The 27,448-nt window shown below is 37.1% G+C and overlaps 1 protein-coding gene across 2 annotated transcripts in view; it reads left to right on the top strand.

Annotated features, from left to right (window-relative positions):
- Window positions 1-22,728: 22,728 nt before the first annotated feature.
- TENM2 (teneurin transmembrane protein 2) overlaps window positions 22,729-27,448 on the top strand; it is a 538,424-nt gene continuing 533,704 nt past the window's right edge. For both annotated transcript variants that reach the window (XM_009641606.2, XM_035897048.1), the window contains exon 1: window positions 22,729-22,954. In XM_009641606.2, the coding sequence (XP_009639901.1) occupies window positions 22,729-22,954 (226 nt within the window). The remainder of the gene's footprint in view (window positions 22,955-27,448) is intronic.

The raw sequence follows: 27,448 nt of genomic DNA, 5'->3' as shown, positions 1-27,448 counted from the left end.
TTTTTTTTTTTTTTTTTTTTTTTTTTGGTTCCTGAGTAACTTTCCTCGTGTGCCTTAGAAGAATTCAGGCAGGCATTGAAGTTACTGAGTGATGAATCACAGTTGCAGAAATTAGCATTCTTATATGTAATGTTAATACGATACACCAAAATAGGCCGGCCCTCTCTATTATTTAACATTTCTGCAGATTATACTGTTGTTATGGATAAGTAGTGCTATGGTAAGTAGTTTTTACTGTGTTCCAGTGACACAGTTAGTTTATTCACTCTGTGGTGTAGAATTAGACCAATACATGTATTTGACAGAGTCAGACTCTGTGATTGTAGAGGATTCATTAGATATGTTTGGACGCCAGCGTGTCCACATTCTGCCCTAGAAAATCCCCAAATAAACAGATTTTTTGAATGATAAAATGTGGAGCGATGGTCAAAACTGGAAAGAAAAAGAAATGTGATACGAGTACTAGAACATTAAATTAACCTCCTAGAAATAAATGGTAAGGTCAGTTAGACAGGAAAACTGTTTACGTGGGCAGGCAATGGAAGCAATGACATCAGATGTGTTTGTAACGAGGTTCAAGAACTTTTAGACATGTTTACTTCCCGATAGCGAGGGAGCAGCCACGTGTCCTCCGCTTTCAGCTGTAAGTCTCAGTGCTGTGATTTTTGAGGACTGTTAATTGACTACTCGGCTCTTTTATTGAGTTGGGACTCTGTACATCTCAGCTACTGCTCAGTAATGAATACAGTAAATGTATGTGCATCATTAGTAAAATCTGGGAAGAGAGATTTGATATGTCTTCATACATAATCAGTGATTCTCAGGTCCTTAACAGTCTGTTTCACCGTAAAAACAAATATGTTGTTCTTGTGTTAATATTATAGAAAGAGCTCCTCTGTATCCCCGTTCGGGTGCATGTTTAAATTAAGAAGTCCTCACTGTATTATTTACATACACTGCATAATATATAAGCAGTACTCGCTGTTGAATAAGCTGAATTTAACTGACATTGTATGTTATTGTAATTACTATAGCCGTAACAGTACTGAAACTTTTCCTAACAGCTTTCTGTCATTGATGCTTTTTGAATAGGCTGACTTACCTTACTTGGGAAAGCTTTTCTGAATGGTAATTGAAGTGACTGTGTGAACTGAAAAAGTTTTCCGTCTGGAAATAAACACTGTACAAAGTGAGACACATTCCCAAAATTCTGTGTAGGAAAATATGTGTAACCTTCGAACATCTGTGGTAGCTACAAATAATTATAACTACTCTGTGGTGGACATGTACCTTGTTAAAAGCAGTGGTGTTTAAAGGGATCAAATGATTAAAGTGAGCTCTTCAATCAAATACATCTTGAGACTAAACCAGGCTTTAAAAGTGCATACCTCAAACGCTAGGTAATTGTGTTTCTGAGATGCAGAGAAAAGCGAGGTCAGAACCTACACAGAAGTTAGAAACTGTGTAATACCAAAGAATAGGGGTGTAATACTGGAGGATGGAAACAAAGCCTGGCTCCCGTTTTGTGAGCTGTTTCATTTGATGCTGCTGTGCTTAGAACACAGGTTTATAGATAGGAAATTTAATTTTGAGACCTTTTACGTATAAGGAATATAGTTCTCAGGAGGTGAACCTAAAGGGAAAAAAAGAGATCTGTTTGTTGTTTAAATTATTATTCAAAATGTTCAACTCAGTTGTTTTGGAAAATGCCTGAAGTGAATCAGATACGGTGAGGAAATCTTTGGTGTTTAATTACACAGTACTGCCACCTAGCATCAACTCACAGATTTGTATGTGTGTTTGTAGATTTACAACTGTATCACTCAGGCTTTTACTTAATTTATTTTTCTGTTGAACCTTGTTATGAGCTTTAAGAGTATAAATGTTTATGCTGAAAAAAGACATTTCTTGCATGGTAAGCCTCAAATATTAATGTGAAAAGCTTTTTTAATTCTGACAAATGGAAACAGGAGTAGTAAAAGCTTTTTTGTTAAATAGATATAATAATATTATAGTTAATATTAATGGTTTCCAAGTTTGTCTTGGTAGATGCCATGTTAATAAATGTTACTATTTTAGCAGCTCTCAAAGTGAAATGTTGCATTTCAGTTAGTGATGTCCCACCAAAATCAAGCAGAAAATGGAAAATGAAGAAATCGTCATGTTTTTCAGTGCACATACCTGTTCTACGTCTTCCTAAAAAGAAAAATGTCTGTGGGGTGATAATAAAAAGGGTCACGGTAACAAGATGACTGATTCTGTGTGTGGCAGCAACTCAGTATTTTATATTTGGAAATTTGTGAGATTTGTTGAGATATTTCATGCCGACATACAAAGGAAGTACCAGCTTCCTTTGTCATATATCCTTTTAGTATAGCACCGTGTGAAGTCTTCCATTGTATTACTCTCAAGTGTAGCGTGAAGTTAATACAACCAATTAAAAAGCTACTTTACCTTAATAATCTTTTATCTCGCTGTATAAGTAAAAAAAAAAAAAAAATATCAAATACCAAAATATTACATTTAGATTGATGCTGTATTTAATGAGTCCTTTACAGGATGTAATACCAAGTGTTAATCAATAGACATGCCAGAATAACTTCCAATACAACCTTGTAGAGTTTTTTAAATTAATTCTTATTAAAATTATTGACTTGTTGTGACTTACTGGGGTTGCAACTGGAGCATTTTTTCCTCCTAATTAGGAGGTTAGGTTCCACTGCTCAAACTGCAGATAATAGTTTAATGATTGTCATCTTGAAACATAAAAATCAATGTGTGATACTGTCAAAATCTGCCGGCTGTCACAAATTATGTAAATTAATCAGGGTTTTAAAAACACTGCTAAATAGTGTTTCCTTTTATTCTTTGTAACTTATTCAAGCACAGCTACTCAAGAGAATGTCTATTAACATAAAGCAAATATCAAGTGGTGCTCAGATAGTTAGGGCCACCTCTTAATCTGTTATATAATTTACAAATATTTTAGGAGAGATCTGGAATACTCTTATTTTTTAAAAGTATTAAAACCCAAATATCTTATTATAAATTATGTAGCACGATTATATTGTAGTTAACACTGTTCTCTAGCTTCTGATCAATAAAGAAACTGGAATATGAAGGTAAGGACCACATACACGCCTGTATATTTCCTTCACTGGTAACATCATAAGAATTGGGAAATTTTAGGTCATTCTCTAGATACATATTCCATCTTTTCTGTTACTGTTTTCACACTGATATGTCAAGGGGCAAAAAAGAAAAAGAAAAAAATGTTCGTTGTCACTGGGGCTGTGCTTCAGTTAGAGGTTATTTATAGTGAGTTTGTTTTTAATATTTGATGTACACAGACCTTTCCATCTCAGTCAGGTGTAAACCTGAAAAACTCCTCTGCTATAATTGCCTTTGGAGGTCTATGGGAGGTTTTAAAGCCTCCCATAGATTCAGAAAATAATCTGAAGAGAGTGTTTTCTGTCTATTCAGATTAAAAATCCATCAAGTAATAACAAAGTTGAAGGTGTTTACTAAAACTACTCACAATATTTGCTTGTAGAAAGAAATAAATATCCCAATGCATGAAATGCACAGTTACAGAAGGGAACCAGATACATGCTATTCGATTAGTCCAATATAAATTACTATGTAGTTTCCCATTCCATCTGGCCTGTCTGCAGAATTTATTCTCCCATCTTCTCATGTTCCATAATGTAAAAAAAGGGTGTTCTGCATTTGAGTGTTTGTATATGTCATGTGTAAGGGGAAGTGAGGAGCAAAACCTTTGGATTCAAAAGAAAACTTAGGGAAAGCTTGCACGTGAATATTCGCTAAGTTGCATCTGTGTTGGTCCTTGTCTCCTTGGAAGTACCTTAAAGCAACTAAGTTCAAGTTTTCTAATGAAGCACTACAAGTTCTGGGTCCAAATCTTACATCTTATTTTACATTTTCTCTTCATCATCCATGTATACAGGGAAATGCTGACAGTTCTTCATAATGGTCTTTTAAAAGAACGTATGATTTTAGAGATAAAGAGCACAGAAACACAGAGTGGTTCAGTTGGAAGGCATCTCTGGATGTCATCTTGCCCAACCCCCCAGATTATGTAAGACTTCTCAATTTTCTTCTTTTCTTTTTGAAGACTTTCTACTAAAAATATGGTCTATGCCATTTTCAATCATGTTCAGTCCCTGCATGACCAAGTATGGGTTCCAGCTGGAGCTAACATGAAAAAAATCAAAGTGGTTCTTCACACAGCAGGTAGCCCAGGCTTGTGAACCTCCATGCCAACACATAGTGTGGCTGCAAAAAATTGACATAGGATCCAGAGGAGACCTACAGCTTGAGTTAGCTCACATCAGTTCAAGTAAATCCTGAGCTAAAAAGACTCTGTGTTTGGACGTATCAGACTTACATCCTCTCTTCTTCCTTTCTCTGGATTTATACTGACTGCCACTGCTGCAAACAGGATGCTGGGTGGGAGGGACCCATTTCCAGAAACACTTCTGTCCTCCTCAGGTACTTATTGGGAAGCGGTAAGTGTGGGGGACATGGTGGGGAGGCTCCATGCATGAGAACTGCAGGTTTCAGATCTCAATAGAATTCCAGCTGCCTTCGTTCTAAATTTCAATTTTCTGTGCTCTAGCAGTGTCCTGTAGAGAGAGAATTTGGCAAACTTTCCATTGCTGGTGGTAGGATACCAGCATTGTTCGGCTGTGGTTTAAGTATATGTGAGGTTTAAGAAATGGAGGGGCCTTTTACAGAATTGTAGACTGCAATGCGGTATATGGGTCTCTCTCCTGAGAAGTGTATGTTTTCTTAGATTATTATGTAAGACAACACAGCAGCTCACAACTCTCCACATTTCAGATTTTAAAATGTGCATACACTTGAGTTTGCATGTATAGTGTGAACATGGCATACACATCCAATGACATGGAGATTTTATTGTTTGCTGTTGCTCAGACATTTAGAATCAGCTGGTATGTAACTGTACTGCGATGAGTTGACTGAAATTCTAAATGCTATATTTAAATATTAATGCAAACATTTTTGACAAAATCAAAACTTTTACTCGTATGCAACTTCGCATTTTCACTGAAGAAGAGCTTTCAAAATGACAATGCTAACCCTGCTTGGGGGCAGAAGCTGGCAGAATTCTCAGCTGATGCAAATCAACATATCTCCATCAGCTCAGTGGAGGTGAAGTGATTTATAGGAGCTGCAGAGCTGATAATCATCATTATCTTTGTGTGAAGAAGATAAAGCTGATACTGAAGATCTACACAGTAGATTACAACATTATTTGAAAAATGTTTATTAACCTTGCACCGTTAAACAGGAAGTAGCTTCTGGTATCTGTTCTAAGAAAACGTAAAATTTCTAACGCTTGGAAAGGAAACAATAACTTCGGCCTTCTCATTTACATTACTTACAGCTTAAAACAGCCACGCCCGTGGTTTTGTAGGCTTTTGAAAACATGCACTTGTGTCCATATTTGGATTCAAATCTGCACACGTCTAGCATTAACTCATATGTCAGTAATTCGTTGAATTGCTTGGATGATGAAACAGAATTTGTTGGAAGAAAGTCTCTTCCAAAAGCATTAATGCCATATTCCAAAATTTAGGTCTTATTAAATTCTTTCTAATACAAAACAAGGAAATTGTGACTACAATAATTAAAATCACATCAACTAGCACAGGCTGCTTTTCTCTATTATAGTGTCAAATTCAATCCTCAGTGTGAAAACAAAGCAAAACATAATTTTGGTTAAATGTTTGTTGAATAAAAAAAGAAATATTTTCCTTTGTAGACTCTTTAGAAACAATTAAGCATTAGCTCTGTCAAACACTGAATTACAAGTGAATTCAGTTTAAAGTATGTGAACCATACATTCTTTGAAATTTGCTTGAAAAGACTCATTATAAAACTAATGCTGTGAAAAAGCACTCCTATTCAAACTGGGTAAAGCACCTGAGTACTTTTTGTAAGTGGCTGCACATGTTTTGAAAGCATTCTGGTAATGCCTAAAAACCTTCCAAAGTACCTTTCAAGCAGTAAATTTCATATTCAGCACATCTGTGTTCCTACAAGACTTGCAGTAATAATCAGATTGATCAACTATACTTTTTTTTTTTTTTTTAAGATTGATTTTAATGCTTTTCTTGATTTGAGGCAGATAAACTCAATTGTGCGTGAAATCTTATTTATTTTGGGACAAGAGGGAATTGAGTCATGGTAGAAAACACTTACCTTCCAGGGAGGAAAAGTCTTTAGACTTCACTTTTTAAGGCATGTTCAGCATACTTAAAAATTCATAATTTTGGTCAACATTACTTGTCAGATACAGAGTTTGCTCTATTAGTGCATTTTGGATCCAGGACAACAGTTACAAGTATTGTTGAATGGTACTGTAGCTATGGGGATAGCGTACTACTTATTTTTCTTTTATCAACGCATTTCTCCAAGTGACTTTTACTGGCTAGTAATGATTACTTCAAAGAGTTGCATATAAATATACACAGTAGAAACTCATTAATTTTCAGTAATTTTGGAAATGCACATGAGGAAAGCTGAATTTTGCAAATCTGTGCTGTTTCCCCGTGCTGGATTCATTTATAAAGAGAATTGTAGATTGTTTCGAATGCAACTCCACCTAGAATTTGTAAAACCAAGAGAAATGAAGGAGTAGGATTTCCAGAAATGCAGATGGGTTTGGGGAACAGTCAAAATTAAGAAGCTTATAAAAGCTGAGAAGGAAAAATGGGTCAGAATCAAGTAGCTGAAACCCAAGGAATGTTAATGAAGTTCTGATTGTAAGCAGAAAAAGGAAAATCTTACAGTATTGTCAATACACTGCTGCAAAATGTGTGCACCATACTCTGACCTTTACTGGTTTCCTTTTACTTTTCTTTTCTTAAAATTTTTTAGTTTTACCTGCTGCTCTACAAATTTTGTACCTAGGATGCTTTCGAGGTGACTTGTTTTGCTTTTTGTCACATGCTTATCTAGAGCAGAGGTCTCTGCTGCCCCAAATACTTTTCTGTTGCTGTTAGTCTGCCTTTACGACTGTACAGGGCTCTCAAATGAGTCAGAGGGATTTGGTTTAACTGTGGAGCTTGAACACAGCATTTGTAATCTAATGTGTGTATGTTTTAGTAGAAATTATGGGTGGTTTTCATAATATGACACCTTGCTTTTCCGTAGTTTAGTTCTTACTGGGAATGATAAAGAAACATGGTTTTGGTCCTTCTGATAAACTTTGTTACTTAGCAAAGTGAGGATTAGCCTGGTTCTACATAGATAAGTAGACTTACCCTTAGACTTATCTGATTTCTGGAATTCTTAGCAAGTATGGATGAGTCTCTATATATAAGGAAATAACTTTTAAAAGCATTTTTATTCTTCATTTAAAACAATCTAATTAACTGATATGTCACAATTTCATGTTGAAATACAATTTTTAAATCGTGCCCATTTGAAGCATTGATCTGACCATCTGTCTGGGGATGCACTTGCACTGTATCAGAACTAATATTAGTGCAGTCTAAATGGAGTCATGGAACTATGGACCAATTTGTATTTCATTCTTATCACTCAAAACTCTATTTTCTAAATGGGACATTTCCTAATTCTGTAGTTTTGATTATTGGAAAGTATTACAGTAGCATCATGTTAAGTTTTTTATAATGAATATAAAAACATTTCAGATGGCTAAATTCAAGAAAGGCAGGTATCTAACTTTTTTCACCTCTGCAATACAGAGGGGAAAGTTTGCTTGCTCAGGCTAGAATTTCTGAGAACTAACATTAGTTCTGAAAATTTAAGCCAATCCACCTTGAAAGCTGAGGATTCCATCAAGATATTCTGTGAGCATGTAGATTTTCTTGAAGATATTTTATAGGAAATGAGATAACTAGTTTTATTTTATGCTTAAGAATCGCTATTTTCAAATAAAGGTTATTCTATCTACGTAAATTCACTATAGGTCTTTCTTTGGGGAGATACCCAAGTCTTAGGTATTGAGATTTGTGTGTTGTAGAATCTCTCCTCTGCAGACCTTGTCATATATAAATGTAACCACCAGTTCTAAATTGCAAAGAGATAAACCTGATCTGCAAGCTACTCTTCAGGAATTGCATTTCTGCGATTGGACTTGAAAGTTGACCGGAAGCTTAAAAATAAATAATGAAAAAAAAAAAATTAAAGGTTATTCCTTTCATGCAAACTGCTTCATCCTTGACAATATTTTTATGAGAATGAGGAATGGGACTTATAGCCAAAGTAAATAAATAGCTTGTTTGTTTATTTGGAAGAATGCCCTATGCAAAAATTCAAGCAAAGAAATTTGTAAGCTGTGTATGTATATCAGATTTTGACTAAAACCTACTTTTCAATCAAAACTGTGGAGCTGGACAGTCTTGTTAAATTGCTGAAGCTTTATTTCTGTTGCTACTCAGTTGTTCACTCTCAGCATGCTTGCTCAGTCTGGTGGTTGTTATTCTTTTAGCTTGCCTCTCAGGAAATGGGAATGAAACGGGATAGCTGAGCAATCTAAATGGAAAGCCTTTGTTCTTATGGTAGCTGACATGAAAAACCAAATGATCATGGTGTCTTTAATGGTGTTAGAATTGAAATCAGTTTAGTGGTTTATTCACAGATTCTCTGTGTATTTGTTTGGTTTTTAGTCTAATTGCGTATGATTGAACAAACACTTTTTCTCTTTTTCTGGGTTAAATTCTAGCTGCTTGTATAAGCACAAAACTCTTGTCCATAGAAAGTTGGCTGTATGGTTCAGTGAGCAGCTTTTTCTAGAATGAAGTCAGTATGAATTACTAATCATAGAATCATAGAATTGTTTAGGTTGGAAAAGACCTTTAAGATCATCAAGGAGGTATTCTTGCTGCCTAATGCACCCCGTTCAGTTACAGTCTTCTCTGTCACCTGTTGTTCTGTGAATTGTTTGGGTTGGAAAAGACCTTTAAGATCATTAAGGAGGTATTCTTGCTGCCTAACGCACCCCGTTCAGTTACAGTCTTCTGTGTCACCTGTTATTCTGTATTACTGGAAAGACAGAACTAGAGTTGTCCAGAGTCCGTCCTTATTTCTGTCTATGAAATCTTTACGGTAGTGCCGTAAGAGTTGTTGCTGTAAGTTGCTTTGACTATGCCACTTACGAAATACTCAAACATACACTTTTTAATCCTGCTCTTTTTTGGGTTGGAGGGCCTGGTTTTGGGCAGTATGAGAGGTCTAAGGTTTGTAGGAAGCTCTTTAATTCTAAGGTACTGGAGTTCTCTTGTCAGTACCCAAGGACCACCACTTTACCTGGCCACGGACCAAGCTCACAGATCGGGCACCTTTGGGAGTCAGTAGCCTCAGCCTCAACCAGTGTTTATGCAGAATTTGCTTTTGAAGAGTAGCATATGCCTACCACTGAAAGCAGCATCAAGAAAGATTTCTTTTCTCTCCTTTACTTTTTGCTTTTTATTTTTCATTTTAATAATTCATAAAAGATTTAATGCAAGTTAGAAATTACTGAGGTAATTTGGACAACTGAGTAAATCGGTAATGGTATATGGATCGTTTTACCTGTAGGTCATTGTGTGTCTCGGTATTGACCTAAATTTACAATCTGATGGCTCTTAATGTATATGAAAAGCTTTGTCAGATATCTTTCCAATTCTGTTTCCTAGTAAATTAGGTTAAAACTGTTTGTAGTTTATTGATTTCAGTTCAGGATATAATAAAGCATTTATAGTGTTTGTTTCCAGTTTCCTTCCTGCTCTGAGAGCTACAGTGATAGGAGACTATTTTTCCACTGCCTGTAAGGCAGAACAACCTACTGAAGCTAAGGGGGAGGCTTTAAGTAGCAGGGTTGCTCCACGACTTAGCTCTTCTCTTTGCCTCAGTAACTTTATGTATTAAAATATGGGACAGCAATGCTTTTTTTTGTGAAGAAAGGAAATGCTTTAAAGGGTGGAGAATTAGTAAAATCGCTTGTGAAAGATGTAGTAGCATGTTACTTACAGTAGTCTTTGTCTGGGGGAATGAGGTGCACGTGTGACTACCATTAAGCCAGAAACGTGTGTTGGGGTGATCAAGTTTCATGAACATAGAAATACATAGGTTGAAATTCTGGACCTATCAACATTGATGGCAACTTCTCTCAGACATAACTGCAAAAAAGGCCAGTTACAAAGGAAATGGTTAGTTAGGACGCTTTATTGACTCAGCGCATCTCAGAACTATCAACACTAGTTCATGGAATGTATCTAGGTATTCCTTCCTTCACAATTTTTGCTAATCCTCCACAGATGGTCTGCAGCTCTTTGAAGAACTTGTAGGAAAGTGAAGATGCTGGGGAAAACCTTGAGTGGTTAGTTTGTTTGCTTTTTACTCTAATGCAATCACAGATCTCTGATGCAGTTACCGTAGATGATGCTCTCTCCAGAGGTCAGTTCCAGTTCTGTTGGGTTTCCTCAAGAATAAGACTGTGTGGTGCATAAAAACTGGAAAATAAAGCAAACAAAAAACCCCAGAAAATTTCAATTATTCTTCTGACCTACTCAGAGGACAACAGTTCTTCCTCTGACAATAACTAAAAACTACCTCTGGTAGCAATGGATGAATTCATTCCTGGTTCACCAGGACACCTGGGTGGTCCTGGGAGCCCAAACCTTTCTTATACTAATCCCAAGAATGCAGTTATATGACTGTTCTGTCTGTATACCCAGGCCTAGTAGCTTGTGTTCTACAGGCACAGAGAATGACCTCTGCTTTGAATAAAATACATCAGAGAGGAAACGTTAGCCCCCTACCACCCTGGTATATTGGCTAAAATTAGCAAGCCTTTTGCAGTTTAGCAGGCAGGGTTATACAGGAAGAGAAACCACAACTGGCTTCTCTAGAGTAATGGATTCGTACCTACTTCCTGTGGTATATTCTGCAGTGGGAATAGAAATGGAAGGATTTGGTAGGCACACACAGTTAAAATTGGTCACTGGCCACATATCTATAGGATAGGCACAGATGAATGCCATGCCTGCTAGGCTACCAAACAAAAGACAAAAAAAAAGTATGTTTGCATTGATTTACATGACTTGTGAATGTGGCTGTGACTGGTGGAGAGGTGGACTCTTGGATGTTAGAGTTTACAATTCCTTTTCATGTGTTGTTTTGTTTAGATTTATAGTAGGTCATTATAACATACGGTGGAGTTGTTTTCTTCTGGGTTTATTTTCATATTTTTAAAGGACCATTTCAAAGTCAGCACTGTCAAATAACATGTTTGGAAACATATGAGTGTGCAGTAGTGTCTTGGGAATTATGATAGAGCTTGTGCTTGTTACTTTTGTTAAACTGTGCTTTTAGTCCCTGCAGATTTTCTTCTCTCAAGAGCTGCATTTCAGGCATTTTGTGTTCTCTCATATGGTCTGTGTTGTGAAACTGAAGACGCAACAAAGCCCATTCTGCTCTCTCTGGTGTGCCATTTCTGTGGGACTTCCTTTTGTTCCATCAGCAGCATGACTGCGCAGCAAGGACCCCACTGCAGTCGTGTTTGCTGGTCCTCTGCAATCTACAGGCACATGCAGACATAATGGAGCCTCTGCCTTATTGTGCTACTGAAGCTTTGAACTCAGCTTTAAACCTGCAAGCTTAGATGAATCTTCTACTTTAAAAAGCTCTGACTTTTTAAGCCTGTGTGCTCAGCTTACAAAGCTTTCATCACATGTTCCATTTACAGGCTTGTTTCCTAAATAAATACTTTATTTTTAATGGCTATGGAACTTTTCCTAAATTATGAATATCATAGAGTCACAGACCATCGAGGCTGGAAAGGACCTCTGGAGCTCACCTAGTCCAAGCTTCAGTGCTGAACTGAGACCAAGTTGCTGAGGGCTTTGTGCAGTTGTCTTGAAAATGTGCAAAATTCCCCAGCCTTGGCAGTGACTGCGTATTTGCCCCCATAGAGTTTTTTACCCACCTCATTTCTGATCAGAACTTCCTGTACTTCAGTTTGTGACTGTGGTTTCTCACTCGCCTTTGGTTCCCCTCACTGAAGGCCCTGGCTCCCTCTTCTTCATAGCCTCTGAGGTAGAGGAAGGCCACTGCTAGGTCCCGCTAAGCCATCTCTTCAGCAGGTTAAATAAGCCCAGTTCCTTCATTTCTCCACGTAGGTCACGTGCTCGAGTCCCTCCAGACACTGGTGTCCTTCCCTGGACTTGCTCCAGCTCATGCACATCTTTCTCGTTTTCTGGTGGGAGCAGAACTCAATGCAGTATTGTTGCCATCTGTAAAGTACTGCTAAAAATAATATATAATATAAGGAGTCATTTACCTAGTTAGATAATACAGCATTGGAACAAAGACAGCATTTTAAGGTTAGTGTTTAATTTTTAATAAGTTGGGTTTGACTGTAGAGAATTCTAGTTTCGTGGTGTAATTTTTGTTAAACTATGTTATTTGTTTTTGTTTTCTGTACATAAGACCTAATCCTTCGTAGAAGAATCAATTAAGTTTTGGACCTCTAGTTACTTTTCCGCTATAAAAAAAAAACTATAAGCTTTATCCATTTCAAAATATTTACAGAATAAGTAGTTTTAACAGCACTTTTAAATTCCATATACTGTGTGTGTAAGATGTCCATATAGCTGTACAGATACAATAGATGCTTAGTTAAAACCAAGTGTCTTCATTGAAATGATAAATTTTATTTTGCAAGAGTCAGTGATACAGCTGAATGTGGTAGGTGAAACAACATTTATTTTACATTTTTTTAAAATCTTTTTTGCCAGGTTTCCTTAGGTTTGATCTCTGTGCTTTTCGTAAAATGCTGACGCTTTTGCCTGGAAAGTTTGACCATGGCAGCCGAAGGATGTAGGCATCTCTGTTCTGGATACATGGCAATCTAGGCACCAGATGGCAAAATTGTGGGGGCTGGCTTTAATGCAGTGAGCTTAGTCTTGAGAAGAAATTAGACATTGCAGCTTTGCTATTGTTCTTTCTGTGAAATGGCAATGGAAGCAAAGGACAAAATGGATTTTGTAAAGATTCCTTGCAATTTTCAGAGTGCTTTTTAACTGCTTACTTCCTTGTGACTGTTCTTGCTTTCTAAAACTCAGACATGCATGGTGAGATGGTTGTTTGCCTTTCTCATGCAGTAGCTTATCTGAGAATATCCCCATGATGGGCTCCCATGTTCTGTGCTGGTACAGCTTAAGACCTTGGTGTCTCCAGGTGCCTTCAGGCACCTCCTGCTAGGTGTTGGATGAAGATCACATACAGGGTTGAGAATTGTGGCAGCTGAGGAGCCAGGATGGACTTGCTTCTGACAGCTCAGCCACGTGAGCAGTGGCTGCTGACAAAGTGACACAGAGGAAACCTCTTATCCACCAGCAAATGCCAGGCTTTCTTTGGAGGTACCCACAGAAGGAGGATAATAAGCAAAATGATGGTCCTATCCAAGAAGTCTACGAAAGGAAGTTGCAGTGTGAGAGTATACATGGGATTACATGTACTGTCCTAAATGACTAGGTAGCTAACATGGCTTGAAGCATGTGGCCTTTTCTCTGCAGTGGTTTTCCTCCAGAGCGATGTGGCCTTTTTCTGAGTGATTTGGAGATGGAACAGAGGATGCAGTAATGTCTGCACAGTGGCTGTGCAATATTATGAGATATTTGCTGCTTCTTGTGGTCTTGGACCGGTTGATTTCCTAGAAGTGTATTTTTCTTGACTTAAGGTTTTAAAAAACTTTTCCATTAATCAAGGTAACCCTTTCAGTCCTCATCTGCTAGGATAATACACAAGCAAACCTTGCACTGCAGGTTTGGGTGGAACAGCTTTCAGGGTGACAGGTCCTCTGTTCTGTCCCTGCCAACCCTTTGCTGTGTGGACACTGGAAATTCAATTCAGAGATTTTGAGTTCCATTTGGTCATTTTATATAATAGTTGTATTCATTTTATCCACTGCTGTGAGGTTTAATTAATTTTTATAAAGCAATTCATTTTCCTTTATTGAAAGATGGAACAACACTTGAGATGTAGTTGTTAGCTGAGAAACTTGTAGTGCAACATTCTTGCTTCATTATGCAAAGTTTCATGGCTGGCTGAGGGATCTAGAATATGAAATGTTTCAGAAGGTTCTTTTACGGAAGCTGTTGAGATGTAATGTTATCTATTTCGTGTGCCTTAACATGATGTTCCATTGCCTTCCATTCATATTTCTTTTTCCCTTTAACTTTTCTTAGATTACCTTGAACCTTTAAAACAAAGGATCACTTCTTTAGGAAGTTGTTATTTCTGATAAAAGTTGTATGTTTACAAAGGCAGAGAACTCCCAAGGAGTAAGGCTAAATGTTTGCACAAATACAGGGGAGTATCAGAGCTTAGCCAAATGGGTTATTTACTTGTGCAGTTGGGAATAGCTGTCTATATTGAAATTCTATGAAATACTATTAGGCATTTTAAAATATTGTTGCATTTTATTATCATGATAAGTTTATACCCCCTTAAAAATGGTCTCTAGTAAAACCTTCTTCAAACAATATTTTCCTAGGTTGACACTGCTAACAGGGAGAAAGCATATTAAAGCATCTTGTTAATGAGTACATGAAAATTGTATCAAATTGAGGTAGGAGAGGTTCCATGGAAGCTTTAAAGAAAGAAGGGGAGTGTTTCTGGAAAAGAATGAGAATGATGTCAATTTAGAGTCAAAAGCAGGTGGTGTTCTCAACTGAAATAATAAGTAAATTACACACACTTATAACTGTTTGTATGGTTACTATATTTGATGAGTTCTGACAATAGTCTTGTAGAGGTTTGAAAATCTCTGAGAAACCTCTTCAGCAACATCGTCTTCATATAGTAGCATCCTCTGATGAGACGTACACAGGAGCTTTGCTTGATTTCAGATTCTGGAAAAGTTCCCCCTTAACAATGTATTCCTCTATCAAGAGTAAACTTAAGAAATCAAAGGTGCCTTCCTAATGGCTTTGTTTTGGCTGATCTTTTACCCAGTGGTACAGCTTCTGCTATTGCCAGCAAGAATAAAGATGCCCAACAGGTGTAGAATTGTAGAATGTTTTAACATAAGGAATTGGAGAAGAATTAGGAAGGAACTCTCTTAAAATTCTTGGCATTGGACTTGCTTGGCTCCAAGAAAACTACAAGTCCTTTCATGTTAGTTACATTTCTCTGACTTCATAGCTCAGTCATATGTTTAAAATCAAAATCCTTGAGTCTAATATGGAAGCACAGTGTCCAGGAGTTCTTGGAGACAGCTGATGGATTAGCCTGGGGGTGAAGGAAAAGGCTTGTGGAAATGAATAGCATTCAAATCCATAACTGAAATGATGGGGATAAATAAGGTTTTGAGAAAATTGAATGACAGAGGAGCCTGACAAGAGAACAGAACACTGGAAAATGCTGGTAAAAAATTAAATAAAGTAATGACTAAGAGTTGGTGAAAGCAAAAGAGAAGGGGAATGGCTGGAGCACAACTTATGCTCCAACCAGCTTGATGTCTTGGCTCCATTGCTGGTAAGGTTAAAAATCCCATTAACTTAATTGAAGACAACATTCTAACCTAGGATTAGAAGGAAAAATGAACATCACCAACAGACAATTAAATAAAGCAAGTTGTCATTCATTGCATGGGCATTCAGATCTCTCTCACTTCTATAAATGTTGATCAGTTTGATCAAAGACTTAATCAAAAATTATTTAGACAATTATTTCCTGATTCAAAAGTATTCTCTAGTGATAGAAAACTATTATACAGAATCGTTAAAGCATGCTTAACTGCATTGTGTTAATTATGCAATGATAAATTATTCTACCTTTCTTCATTAACAGCATTTTAGCAGTAGATAATAGTATTGTTTGTTCTTTCTAGGCGGTAGAAGAGTAATGATGTTCTTTCAGCAATTATTTTTAGCAAACTTAGTCTTTTGAAGTGGCCGGTTCATATGTGGTCTTTAAATCCATTTTGTGAACTTGTTCAGCTATACTAATTTTAAGTAATTATATTAATTGAGAAGTTGGCTTGTCATACTGTTCTATGGTGACTCGATTCTTTTTATTATTTGACTACATGGAATGATGGAAGTATGTAGATAACATTTATACTGTGAGCAGGAAACCAAAAACTGGAACTCAGGGCTCCCAGTGTGCAGCAAACTCGTCGTATGACCTCAAGTGGGACACTTACCCTTTTGTTGTTTAACTTTTTCTGTAGAATAAGGATAATGCAGATTTAGCTCTCATGGCTGTCCTAAAGCCTAATGAATGTTTGTAAATAGAATCATAGAATACCAGGTTGGAAGGGACCTCAGGGATCATACTGGTCCAAGCTTTCTTGGCAAAAGCACGATGGCCTAGCAGCCTGTCCAGCTGAGTCTTAAAAGTGTCCAATGTTGGGGAATTCACCATTTCCCTGGGGAGATTATTCCAATGGCTGCGTGTTCTCACCGTGAAAAAATTTCTTGTGTCCAGTTGGAATCTCTCCAGGAGTAACTTGTCCCCATTACCCCCCGTCTTTTCCATGTAAAAATGGAGTCTCCATCTTCTTGGTAGCCATCCTATAAACAGCTTTGGGTTAGGAGTGAAAATGTATTATCCCGAGGTAAAGACATTATCCCGAGGTAAAACCTCTTTTTTTTTTTTTTTTCTTTTTTTTTTATTTGGGCAGTGTCTGTAATGGGGTGTGTGTGTGTATGTGTGTATGTGGAAGTAAATAAGATTTTAGTGAGTTTAAAATAACTTTTCAAGAAAAATCAGGTAAATATACTGTGCGGGCTAATTGAGGAACTAAATTAGTTTTGTGTCATGGAGGCTTAAAGGCCAATATTTTTTTTCCTGCTCTGGAAACTATCACGTGTTTGTGAAGCTTGCTATTTCTCATGGTGTTCTCAGAGAGGGAAAGGCACACAGTTCGTAGCAGATGAAGTGAAAATGAAGAATTGTTTGGTTCCTATATGCCACCCTCTGCCTCAGACCTTGAACACTGGCAGATGCTTAGCCAGTAGTGAAATTTTGCTGGTACAATTTCTGAACCTATGGTGATCCCCAGCTCACGAGGTTCATAAACCAGAAGCCACGTTTAATAACATTTAGGAATTTTATCCGAGTTTGTCTGGCTGCTTTTTTGACTGACATAAAGTACCTTTAAGAAACTCGGTCCCCATTTTTCCCCGGTGTCAACTGCAATTCTGAAGCCTCTCGGTACAGAGAAAAGGATGAGCTCACATGTATCAACCCTCACTGCCCAAGACTCAGTGGAAAATAAGGGCTTAATCCTTAGCTGTCAGTGAATGATGTGAGACTAAGACTGTTAGAAAGCTGTCCTGTAGCTCCTGGGCTTTTCATCAGTTCTTGATGGGATGTTATTTTCATAATAGATTTTAAAAGTTCTGGGATTTGTAAAAAGTTCCTGGAGTACAGAAATCGGAGAAGCTAGTCTGGAAATAAAAATATGTATATTTAAGTAGATAAATATACATATATAAGTATTTGGCACAGTGTTTGATTTTGTTGTTGTGTTTACAGTTTTGACTGCCCTTAGTCTGAAAATAGTTCCTATAGCTTTTATTTACTAAAAGGAAAAAAAAGAAAAAAAGCTCTGCAGTGAAACACAGCACAGAATGCCTTTAAGCACTGTATGTCTTCTATTACTTGAATCATTCATCAAAAGTGTTCTCAAATAGCTATTTCACATGTCATACTAAATGCATCTGATTTGCAACGCAATGCATAGAGTAGCTACACTAAAAGGAAATTCAGTACTTGGAGAGAAAAAAAATATGAAAAATCAGAAGAAAGACTTATCAACGGAAAATGAGGTTCCATTACTACACCAAACAGACTGTCTGAATACACTTTGATTTTTGGCCCAAATCAAAACCAGAATAATTTCATCTAACAAAGTGTACATACTGTAGTAGTATTTCATTTAAAAATTGCATTTTATTTATTGCCTTTTTTAAAAGGCAGATGTGATCCAGAAGTAGAGATGTACTTTTTCACTAATATTAAAATCAGCAAAAAATACAGCAGTTAAATATCCCTTTTATTTATTCTCTGAAAACTTGTGCAGAGCCAAAGCTGAATTATTGAATTTTCTCATTGCAAAAATAGTCTTTGCATAAAATAATGAGAACAGCATTTGAATCTCTAAATCACAAGCCTATTTCCAATTGTTGATGATGAAAAGAAGTACAGGCTTTTAAGAGACCTGTTTTTTAATGAACAGCTTGGTACATGGTGTACTACTTCTTTTAAAAAAAAAAGAGAAAAAAAAAAGACTGGTTCTAATCTCGTATGCACTATTGTAATGTTTTGAATCTAGTTGTGCTAGGTTATTTAGGGGCACAAAGTAAATGTGAAGTGCTTTGTTTTCTCTTGAACCTCCAAGTGATTACTGCATTCTGTCTATTGTGAGTGGCAGTTCTAATGGCCATGTACGCTGTAATAGTATAAGGGATCATTAGAAAATGCAAGAAACAAGCACATAACTTAAGTAAGATCAGTGTATGAATCAACTTCAAATTTAAAGAGAGTTTTAACGTAGGCTTCGCTAAGCCATTAAAATTCATTTTGAGTCCTCCCTCCGTGCCTCCTATTGATTTGACTTTGCTAACACAAAAAGAAGTGGTCAATTTAAAAAAAAAAACCAACAAAAAAACCCCCCAAAACCCCACCAAAACTAAAAAAAACCCCTGTGTTTCACTTCTCAGCTCCTCCTCTCTCCTCTCTCTGCAGGACTTAGTGTTTTAATGCCCTTGGACTGCCCCACAGTTACCACTTACGCTCTTGTTACCACTGCTGTAGTCACGTCCAGGTGAATAGTTGCTGTACCTGAACACAAGAAATCTTATTTTGGGTGAATAGTGAGTCCAAAGTTTATTAGAAACATTTAACTTGTGGCACATGCGATATATGTCTGTGTATCAGCAGCAAATACAGCATGTCCCATTTATTGCTTTAAATTTGCTCTCTGTGGAAGTCTAGATCAACTGAGACCTTTGGAACTTGACCAACCCTTTTGCAAGCCATAAATACCTTATTCACAAAGTTAGATAGGGGTCCTATTAGTGCTTCATAAATAACGAAAACAAAGAGATGAGAAAAACAGTTGAAGTCAGTTGTTAGTGGTTGTACTAGTCTGTAGTGTAAGTGGGTCAATATGAGCAGTCTTAGTGAAATCCTTTGAAACAAAAGAAATTATTAAATCAGTTACTATTTAGGTCAATTACTCAAAATAAGCCATTCATAGAGTGCCCTTGAGACAGGCAGGTTAAAGAGCATCAGGAATTTTAAACTCAAATTGAATCTCACCATTATTCTTGCTTAACCAAAGCTATCACATTTTACCTTCCCAGAGATACATTACATAAAGATTTGACTATCTAACAGGGAAGGTATTTAGCATTAAATTGAAACTGTATTTCATCTGTTTAAGATAAGTATGAGAAAAATGTGAAACAAGTTTACTAGGAGTGTGTTACAACTTCATTTCGTTGTATTTTAAGCCATGTATGGTGATCCTGTTATCTTCAATTTTAAGAGTGGTTTGTTGACAGTTCTATGGAACTGCTTTTTGCCTGACTTGTTCATAGAAATCCCCAAAGCAGAGATGAGGATGAGAGAGGAATCTAAGAGAACAGTTTGTTGCATTTAGGTAGATGTATTTAGTCTCAGATGCTTGGGATTTGTCCTCAAGTAATAGAAAAATCAGAGAAAAAAAAAAAAAAAGTACTGTAATAAATATGAACATGTCATTGAATAAAAACCCCAATAAAAATGTTTCTCAAATTATCTATAATATTTTAAGCATCTCTTAAAATTTAGTAAAGTTCAAGAAATTTTTAATAGTACAGTATTATAAAGTTATTCACCAAATTATTATGACGTCTGATTCTTGTAACAAGATTTTCCTTAAGAAAGGTCAAAGTAAAGCTGTTGGGACATTTTTTTTGTCATATTTCTGCATTTATTTTGTTGTGTTAACCTGTTGGACTTGTCATGGTAACTACGGTGCAGGTGTTGTTCCTTGTGTTCTGCACATGAGGGTGACTGAGGAATATTTCTTGGCATTATCAGCAGTAGAGCATTGTCTTACAATTTCCTTTGACTTTTGTATTTGTAGGCTAATTGCACAAAACTCTACAAAAGAATGTTTATTGAGGGAATAATTTTTTTAAAATCCTGTCTTCCTGAGAAGATGCTTTAGTAAGCTAAAATCATGGAAATACTCTGAAATTCTCTCTCAGTCATAGTAAATCCTTCTTTCAACTATAGTAACAAGGAATTAAATGTTCTTTCAGAAACAACAGACATCAGGCCAGACAGCTTAAATTTTAGCAGTCGTAAAAAAAAAAAGCTGTTTGGTTTTTTTGAACTGATAGACAATACCTTCTTGTGCAATATAAGCCTTTGTATTGAACAGTGGCGTGAAGACATCCAGAGAGTAATTGGCAGGTTTTGCTCCACACTGTACTGTATTCGTCTGGTTTTGTTTTTTATAATTGTGATATATTGATATCTGAATTTGGTGAGATAATATTGAACTGGGATCAAAGAGACAGGCATTGTTAACCTAAATGATTATATATCTCCTCAAACTTAAAGCAAGTGTTTGTGCCACCAGTGTTAACATGCTTTACAGTTAATGTATTTCACAGTTTAATAAATAGTACAGGACAAAAGAGTTGAACTGAATAATTCTGATAGAGAAGTCAGCTTAGTTCAGAGAGGTGAGAAACGGGAGTGTAGATTGAGTCTTCCTTTCTCTTTTATCCAACATTCTAAAACTAACCCTCCCTGTTTTAAGTGCTGAATGTTTTCTGATTTGTTTTTGGTGTTTCTCTGTGTGTTGTTTTGTGGTGTTGTCCCTCGTCTGTCCGTTCCATTCCCCCCCGCCCCCCGAAATGTACCATCCTAGTTAAAAATAAGAGAAAAAGGAGGGAAAAGTAAGCATGTTTACACTTTTTATTGCTCACAGATTGCAGAGTACCTGTGGGCGGCTTAAAGCAGCTGCTTCTCCTGCTTACCTAACTTTCTTCTTTAAAATATAGAAAGAAAAAAAAAAAGTACAAGTCTAAATGTCAGCGTCTAAATGAAGCCAAGAAATCTTTTCTCAAGTTCACTAGCTCCTCTGGCCAAGTACATTTATTCTGTTTTAGGGACACCATCTATTCCAGACAAAAAGCAATGATTTAGCCAATATTTATGCCAGTGTTATGACCTCCTCCCCTATGAGTGCAAACAGCTACAACAGTGAAGGACATGACTGCCTCCTGGGTTTTTGATCATCTTCCACTGGAGTTCATTACCTTGGTGGCAGAGGTGGCAGAAGGAATTGTACTGTTGAAGTGCTTTGGTAGTTGAAGACCCTGGCCTGGGCCTGGGTGTAGCTGGCATGCAGGACCTGCTCCCGTTCTGCTGGGTGGGCTTTCGAGTAGGCACCTGAACTGAGAGGGGACAATGGGAAAGAAAATATCTTCAACTGTCCCAGCTAAATTTGCCAAAACCATTTCTTTACCTCCTTAGCCATGTATAGAAAAGCAGAGATTTTGTTCCGAGTTTTGCTTGTTAGCAAGTTTGGGTGGGGTTTTGTGTGGGAAGATTTCACTTCCAGCAAAAAGTTTTGTTCAGAGGATTTCTCAGGACTAGTACAGACTTGGGCATAGGATGCCATGAGAGAAAGACATACATACAAACACTGACTTGAAGTAATTAGTACCCCAGTGGCTAGGGTGCTCATGCTTAGTGTATTTCTTGCTTTCTACAGTATCTTTAATTTTGCTGTTTATACATGCTAACTGCACATACATTAAAGTAAGTATGCCACAGTAAGGGTGTCCTAATTAAGTAGACTCTAAGAATCTATCTCTTTCTGGTCCAGTGAGCAAGAAGATATTTACAGAATTTTTAAGAGCTCCAACTGCTGAGATGGATAAACTGGTCATCTTGAGGGACTGTGAAGAAGGACATCTAGTCATGTTCTGTGGCGCACAAGAGCAGCCAATTCCCAAAGCGTGTTCAGAGAATCATAAAAATGCAGAAACATTGAGGCTGGAAAGGAGCTCTAGAGATACCTGGTCCAACCTTTTGTTGAGAACAGGGCCTTGGATTGTGTTACCCAGGGGCAATAAAATCAGTTGCTGCTGCTTGTGAACACATTGTTAAAGGCTAATGTACACCTTTGTAATGCATTTATGCTGAATAGGTATAATCTCCTCTATGCAACCTTCCTGTATGCTTCATTCTTAACTTCAAGCTCTCCTGCAGGAAGAACAGAAATAATTAAAGCTGGTTTGAGTCTGCTTTTCTTTGTACTCTTGCATAACAGGAACAAATGTTGTTCTGTTAGTTCTGTGTTATCAGTGCTCATTCAAAAATCAAAAGATAACTGGTTTTGTTCTAACATTGTTTTTTAAACTCTTCAGTGAGATGATTTAGATAGAATGCAATTCTCTTACAGCATTTGATTTTCTTCTCCCCACCCATTCACGTCAATTATTTCAATTTCTAAGGATGCATCATGTGGTTCTTCTCTTTCTTCTCAATCTGTGCTGCGTTGTTCTTCAAGCATAAGCCAGGGAAAGTAGAATAAAACAAAATGAAGTAGCAACATTGCTCACCATTTTTTTACCCTTTCCTGTTTTTAGGTGACGGTGATTGACCCCATAAGAGTGGCTTTTCTAAAAACATCCTACCTAACGCAGAATAATGGATATAAAAGATAGAAGACACCGTTCTCTGACGAGGGGCCGGTGTGGAAAGGAATGTCGCTATACGAGTTCTTCACTGGACAGTGAAGACTGCAGAGTACCAACTCAGAAGTCTTACAGCTCAAGTGAGACACTGAAGGCATATGATCATGACACCAGGATGCATTATGGAAATCGAGTTTCTGACCTGGTTCACAGGGAGTCCGATGAGTTTCCAAGACAAGGTATGTTTAAAGTCAGAACTGGTTTCTTTTACAGTAATCCTTGGTACACAGTCTCTGTTCCTTATTAAAGTATACAAGTATTATAAGGAGTTTTAATAAAGAACTGTAGGAGAATGGATGCCATTTTACCATTATTTCAACTCTTTTGTGTTAAATTAAGAAGTTCTTTCTCTCCCCAAATTTCTGATACTGTTGGAATTCACTATTTGTAAATGAGGCAAACCAGGATCTACTATTCAGAATATCTGATAAACACAAATGCCACTGACCCTTAACCAGATGTTGCGTTTGTCATGGATCTCAGGGCTGGCCAGTACGCTAACTTTGTATTCTATTTCCTAGGTTCATTTTAGAAGTAATAACGGCATTTTCACCTAAACTTGTCTCTTTAAAAGAGTGCCTGTACTGAAAAGATAACTAAAACACTGTTATGGTAAAACTACATATGGCCAACGTATACTCATTATTAATCAGATGTCTCAGAATTCCTTTCCTGTCCTTAATTCCTGTGCAGTTGAAATGTGGGAATGGGAATGCTGTTTCCTCTGACTTCATTTTGTCACTGCTTACCCTTACTGCTTACTCTTTACCTCATAAAAACTGGAAGGAGGAAACCCATCTAATTGGTTTTATAATTGGCTATAATACATTACCGCAGCATCAAGATCCTAGAACTAATATTTGAAATAATCTGCCTGTGTGAATTTGTAAGCAAGGGGAAGTAATCTCTTCTTTTATAAAATGTTCCTCACTTTAAATACTTGTTATGTCCAATAAGTTAATGAATTAACAATCTAAATGTTTTTAGTTGGAAAAAACTGTGATTATGTCTTTGCACTGTACACACACATATTTTTACTCATTCAGGTATTTACTTGCTTCAGTAAATCATAAGTCTGTGTGTTGAAACCGTTAGTGAATACTGCTTCATAGGAACAGCATTTAATCATCTGGTTAACTTGACCAAATAGCCTGATGTCAATCAGTCAACAATTAGATATGGTTTTTAAAATAAATTATTTGGTTTAGTTTCAGTTGAAGAATCAGATATGGTTTATATAAAGTAAGATATAGGCAGTTTTGAGGCATAAATGTATAGCCCTTTGTGCCTCTCTTAATGGAAGGTAAATTATCTAGTACATCTTTTGTTGAATTGCTGAAACTCTAATATTTTATATATGTGCTTGTTAATGGCATATGATATTTCTCTACTACACATTTCTACTGTCGTGACTCAGGAAATTCTAAGTTATGACACTTCTCTGTGGAGATCATTCAATGAAAGGCCATTTTTTATACTTGATATCATGTCATGCAACCTGTTTAAAGCATTCTGCCAGCCGTCAGTGTCTGTCTTCACCTTTAAATCAAAATATCTATTAATTAGCATCTCTAATTAAACCCTTGTCTAATCCCTTCTTTCTCTCACATTTGTGTACAGACATTTGGAAGTGTTTGTGTTGTGCTTTGTCTATCAAACACCCAGTTCTATTTTGTGAGGTAATCTCTGTTCTTGTAGGGTCTTTCTTTGCTTACAGGTATTTACCTAGAGAGAATGCATCAAGCTGCAACTAGATCATACAAGCTACTGGAGCCATTTTCACTGTGGTTTGTTCAGCCTTTGTGTACAGGAGTCATCTAAATATTACTTTTCCCTATCTGGATGATTGATGCTTCAGCTCAAGTGCCTCATTTTAGTTTCCAGGTTATTATTCGGCATTTTGTGAGGGTGTTCTTTTTCTCTTGATTACTGATTTGACAACTGTTCATCTTCCTCCTGCTCTTAATGTGTTCTTATCTGCCCTCTTTATGAAGGGGAGTGCAAATTGTTGGTAACTGAATTGAAATGCTCCGAAGATTTTATTTATTTATTTATTTATTTTTATTAGTTTCACCCTGCTAGTCTGTGTTGTTATGTCTAGATGAATAAAGTTGGGTTTTTTTTTTTTAGAGAGGCAAAGTAAGTTTTTTGTTAAATAATATGAGCAGTAACTCCTCTGCTGACATGAAATTTGAGATATTGTGGCAAGTAGATCTAGATTAAGACTTAGTACATGTTCTCACTTTCTACATTAATATAAAAATGTGGTTTGTCTAGTAGGAAATACTATGCTATTCATTACATCTTATGCATGCAGTTTCCAGCTGCAGACATTGAGGAATTTATACATGTAAATTTATTCTAAATTTGAGTGGGTGTTTTGATGGGATTAAATTCTGTAGGAAATAAACATGCTTAAAATAAATAGTCTTTAGAGAATTTTTTATTCTTCTATTACAAAAAAGCTTGACATGTTTTTTAAGCAATTGTAGATATTTTCCTCAATATTTTGTCTCTTCTGCGAGTAATGCTATATGCATTTGACTTCTTGAAAAGTATCTGGTTTAACCATGGCACTGGAACTGCTCAAAGCAGTTGTTTTGAGCTGCTGCCTGATCATACGTCAAACAATTTTGAAAAATCTGTTAAGCGTAAGACCAAATTGTACTACTTCCATTTCTGCATATGACTGTTCTACAGTGGAATGCTAATAATAAAAACTACATTCAGAGCTCAGAATTCTGAAACAGATCTTCTTGGTTAGCTTTAGTATTTTATTGTCCTTTTGTTCTGATTTGTTTGTCTCATTCTTCATGAAAAAGCAGATCTATGAAGTATAAATACTTCTCTAAGCTAATGTGAATAAGCATTAGATAGGAAAATTGAATGTTGGTGGAAGTTTAGCTCTGAGAATACAACTCAAAAACTTTGTCATCGTTTGCCTGTTTTGAAATAAGCTTTTTGTGCTAATAGTTGACATACGTGTCTACTGAAGAAAGTTCCACTTTATCGTAGATGCTACTTTCTGGTGTGGTATTTGGAATTTTGGTATAAAGGCATGAAGGATGACATGAGTGCATATTACCTGAAGCACCGTAGTCTGGCATTACTTCTACTGTGCTCTTCCTAAGATGTTTGCCTGTAATTTTTCTAAGTAATGAAATTTCCCTTCTAAAGTCTGTTTTTAATATATCAGTAATAACATTTGTACGAAGTAATTCAGAATAGGTTTAGTATTTTTGTGTTAAGCTTATTTTCTGATCATGTTCAAAACAGGTGTTCAGATTCTTGGCTAAAATGACAGGTCCCACGCATGCTTGAGCTATTCACACACAGACACACACACAGAGTGGCAGGGGTTGGAAGGCACCTCCGGAGATCACCCCGTCCAACCCCCCTGCTAAAGCAGGGTAACCCAGAGCGGGTTGCACAGGACATCGTCCAGGTGGGTTTTGAGTATCTCCAGAGAAGGAGACTCCACAACCCTGCTGGGCAGCCTGTTTTAGTACTCCGTCACCCTCAAAGTGAAGAAGTTCTTTCTCATATTCAACTGAAACCTCTTATGTTTCAGTTTGTGCCCATTGCCCCTCGTCCTGTCGCTGGGCACCATTGAGAAGAGTCTGGCTCTGTCCTCGTGATTTAAGCTATTTGAAAGTATTTATGAGATCCCCTCTCAGTCTTCTCTTCTTCAGGCTGAACAAGCCCAACTCCCTCAGCCTTTCCTCATAGGGGAGATGCTTCAATCCCCTTCTCATATTCGTTAGCCCTCCTCTGGACTCTCTCCAGGAGTTCCTCGTCTTTCTTGAACCGGGGAGCCCAGAGCTGGACACAGTACTCCAGGTGGGGTCTCACCAGGGCAGAGTAGAGGGGGAGGAGAACCTCCCTCGCCCTGCTGGCCACACTCCTCTTAATGCACCCCAGGATACCATTGGCCTTCTTGACAACAAGGGCACACTGCTGGCTCACGTTCAGCTTGTCGTCCACCAGGACTCCCAGGTGCCTCTCAGGAGAGCTGCTTTCCAGCAGGTCAGCCCCCAGCCTGTACTGGTGCATGAGGTTCAACCTCCCCAGGCAGCACAGCCTTCTGGCGTATCAGCCACTCCTCCCAGTTTTGTGTCATCATCAGTATTAATTTGTCTTAGGTCTTCCCTGATATAGTTAGAAATGTATTTGTAATTCAATACCTGCACTGGATGTTCATTAATCAATCGATCTGAACAGCACAGTCCTTCAGTGGATCTGAGGGAGCACTCAAACATTACAGGTTTTATTTAAAGTTGAGGAATCCTTTTTAAATGCTGCATTTTAAGATTAATAGAAACTTTTCTACTTTCTGCTAGGATATGTCAAAAGCTTGACAATATTTCTGACACCTGTGAATATTTGGAATATTTTACAGTCTTCTGGTGCTAAATTTCTCTAAATTCCATGTATTTTTTCCACCAAAAATCCCCAGTTATGAGATACAAACTGTATCGTTTTTTTAAAAAAAATGACGCTACCTTCTTTCCGACTTCATCTCCTGACTCAGCATGGTGAAGGTAGATGTCATTCAGGGCAAAAATTGAGGATTTTGGATAATGTGCCTTTAAAGAACTTGCTTTGAAAGGCAACTTTTCTTCAAGTATACTTTGTAACCAAATTGTGCTTGAAAGAAAACTATACTGAGTTTT

The sequence above is a fragment of the Egretta garzetta genome, unplaced genomic scaffold (genome assembly GCF_000687185.1).
Source record: "Egretta garzetta isolate BGI_Z169 unplaced genomic scaffold, ASM68718v1 scaffold97, whole genome shotgun sequence".
In the NCBI taxonomy this organism is placed as follows: Eukaryota; Metazoa; Chordata; class Aves; order Pelecaniformes; family Ardeidae; genus Egretta; species Egretta garzetta.
The sequence above is the reverse complement of the archived record's forward strand: the minus strand, read 5'-3'. Positions and strand labels throughout refer to the sequence as shown.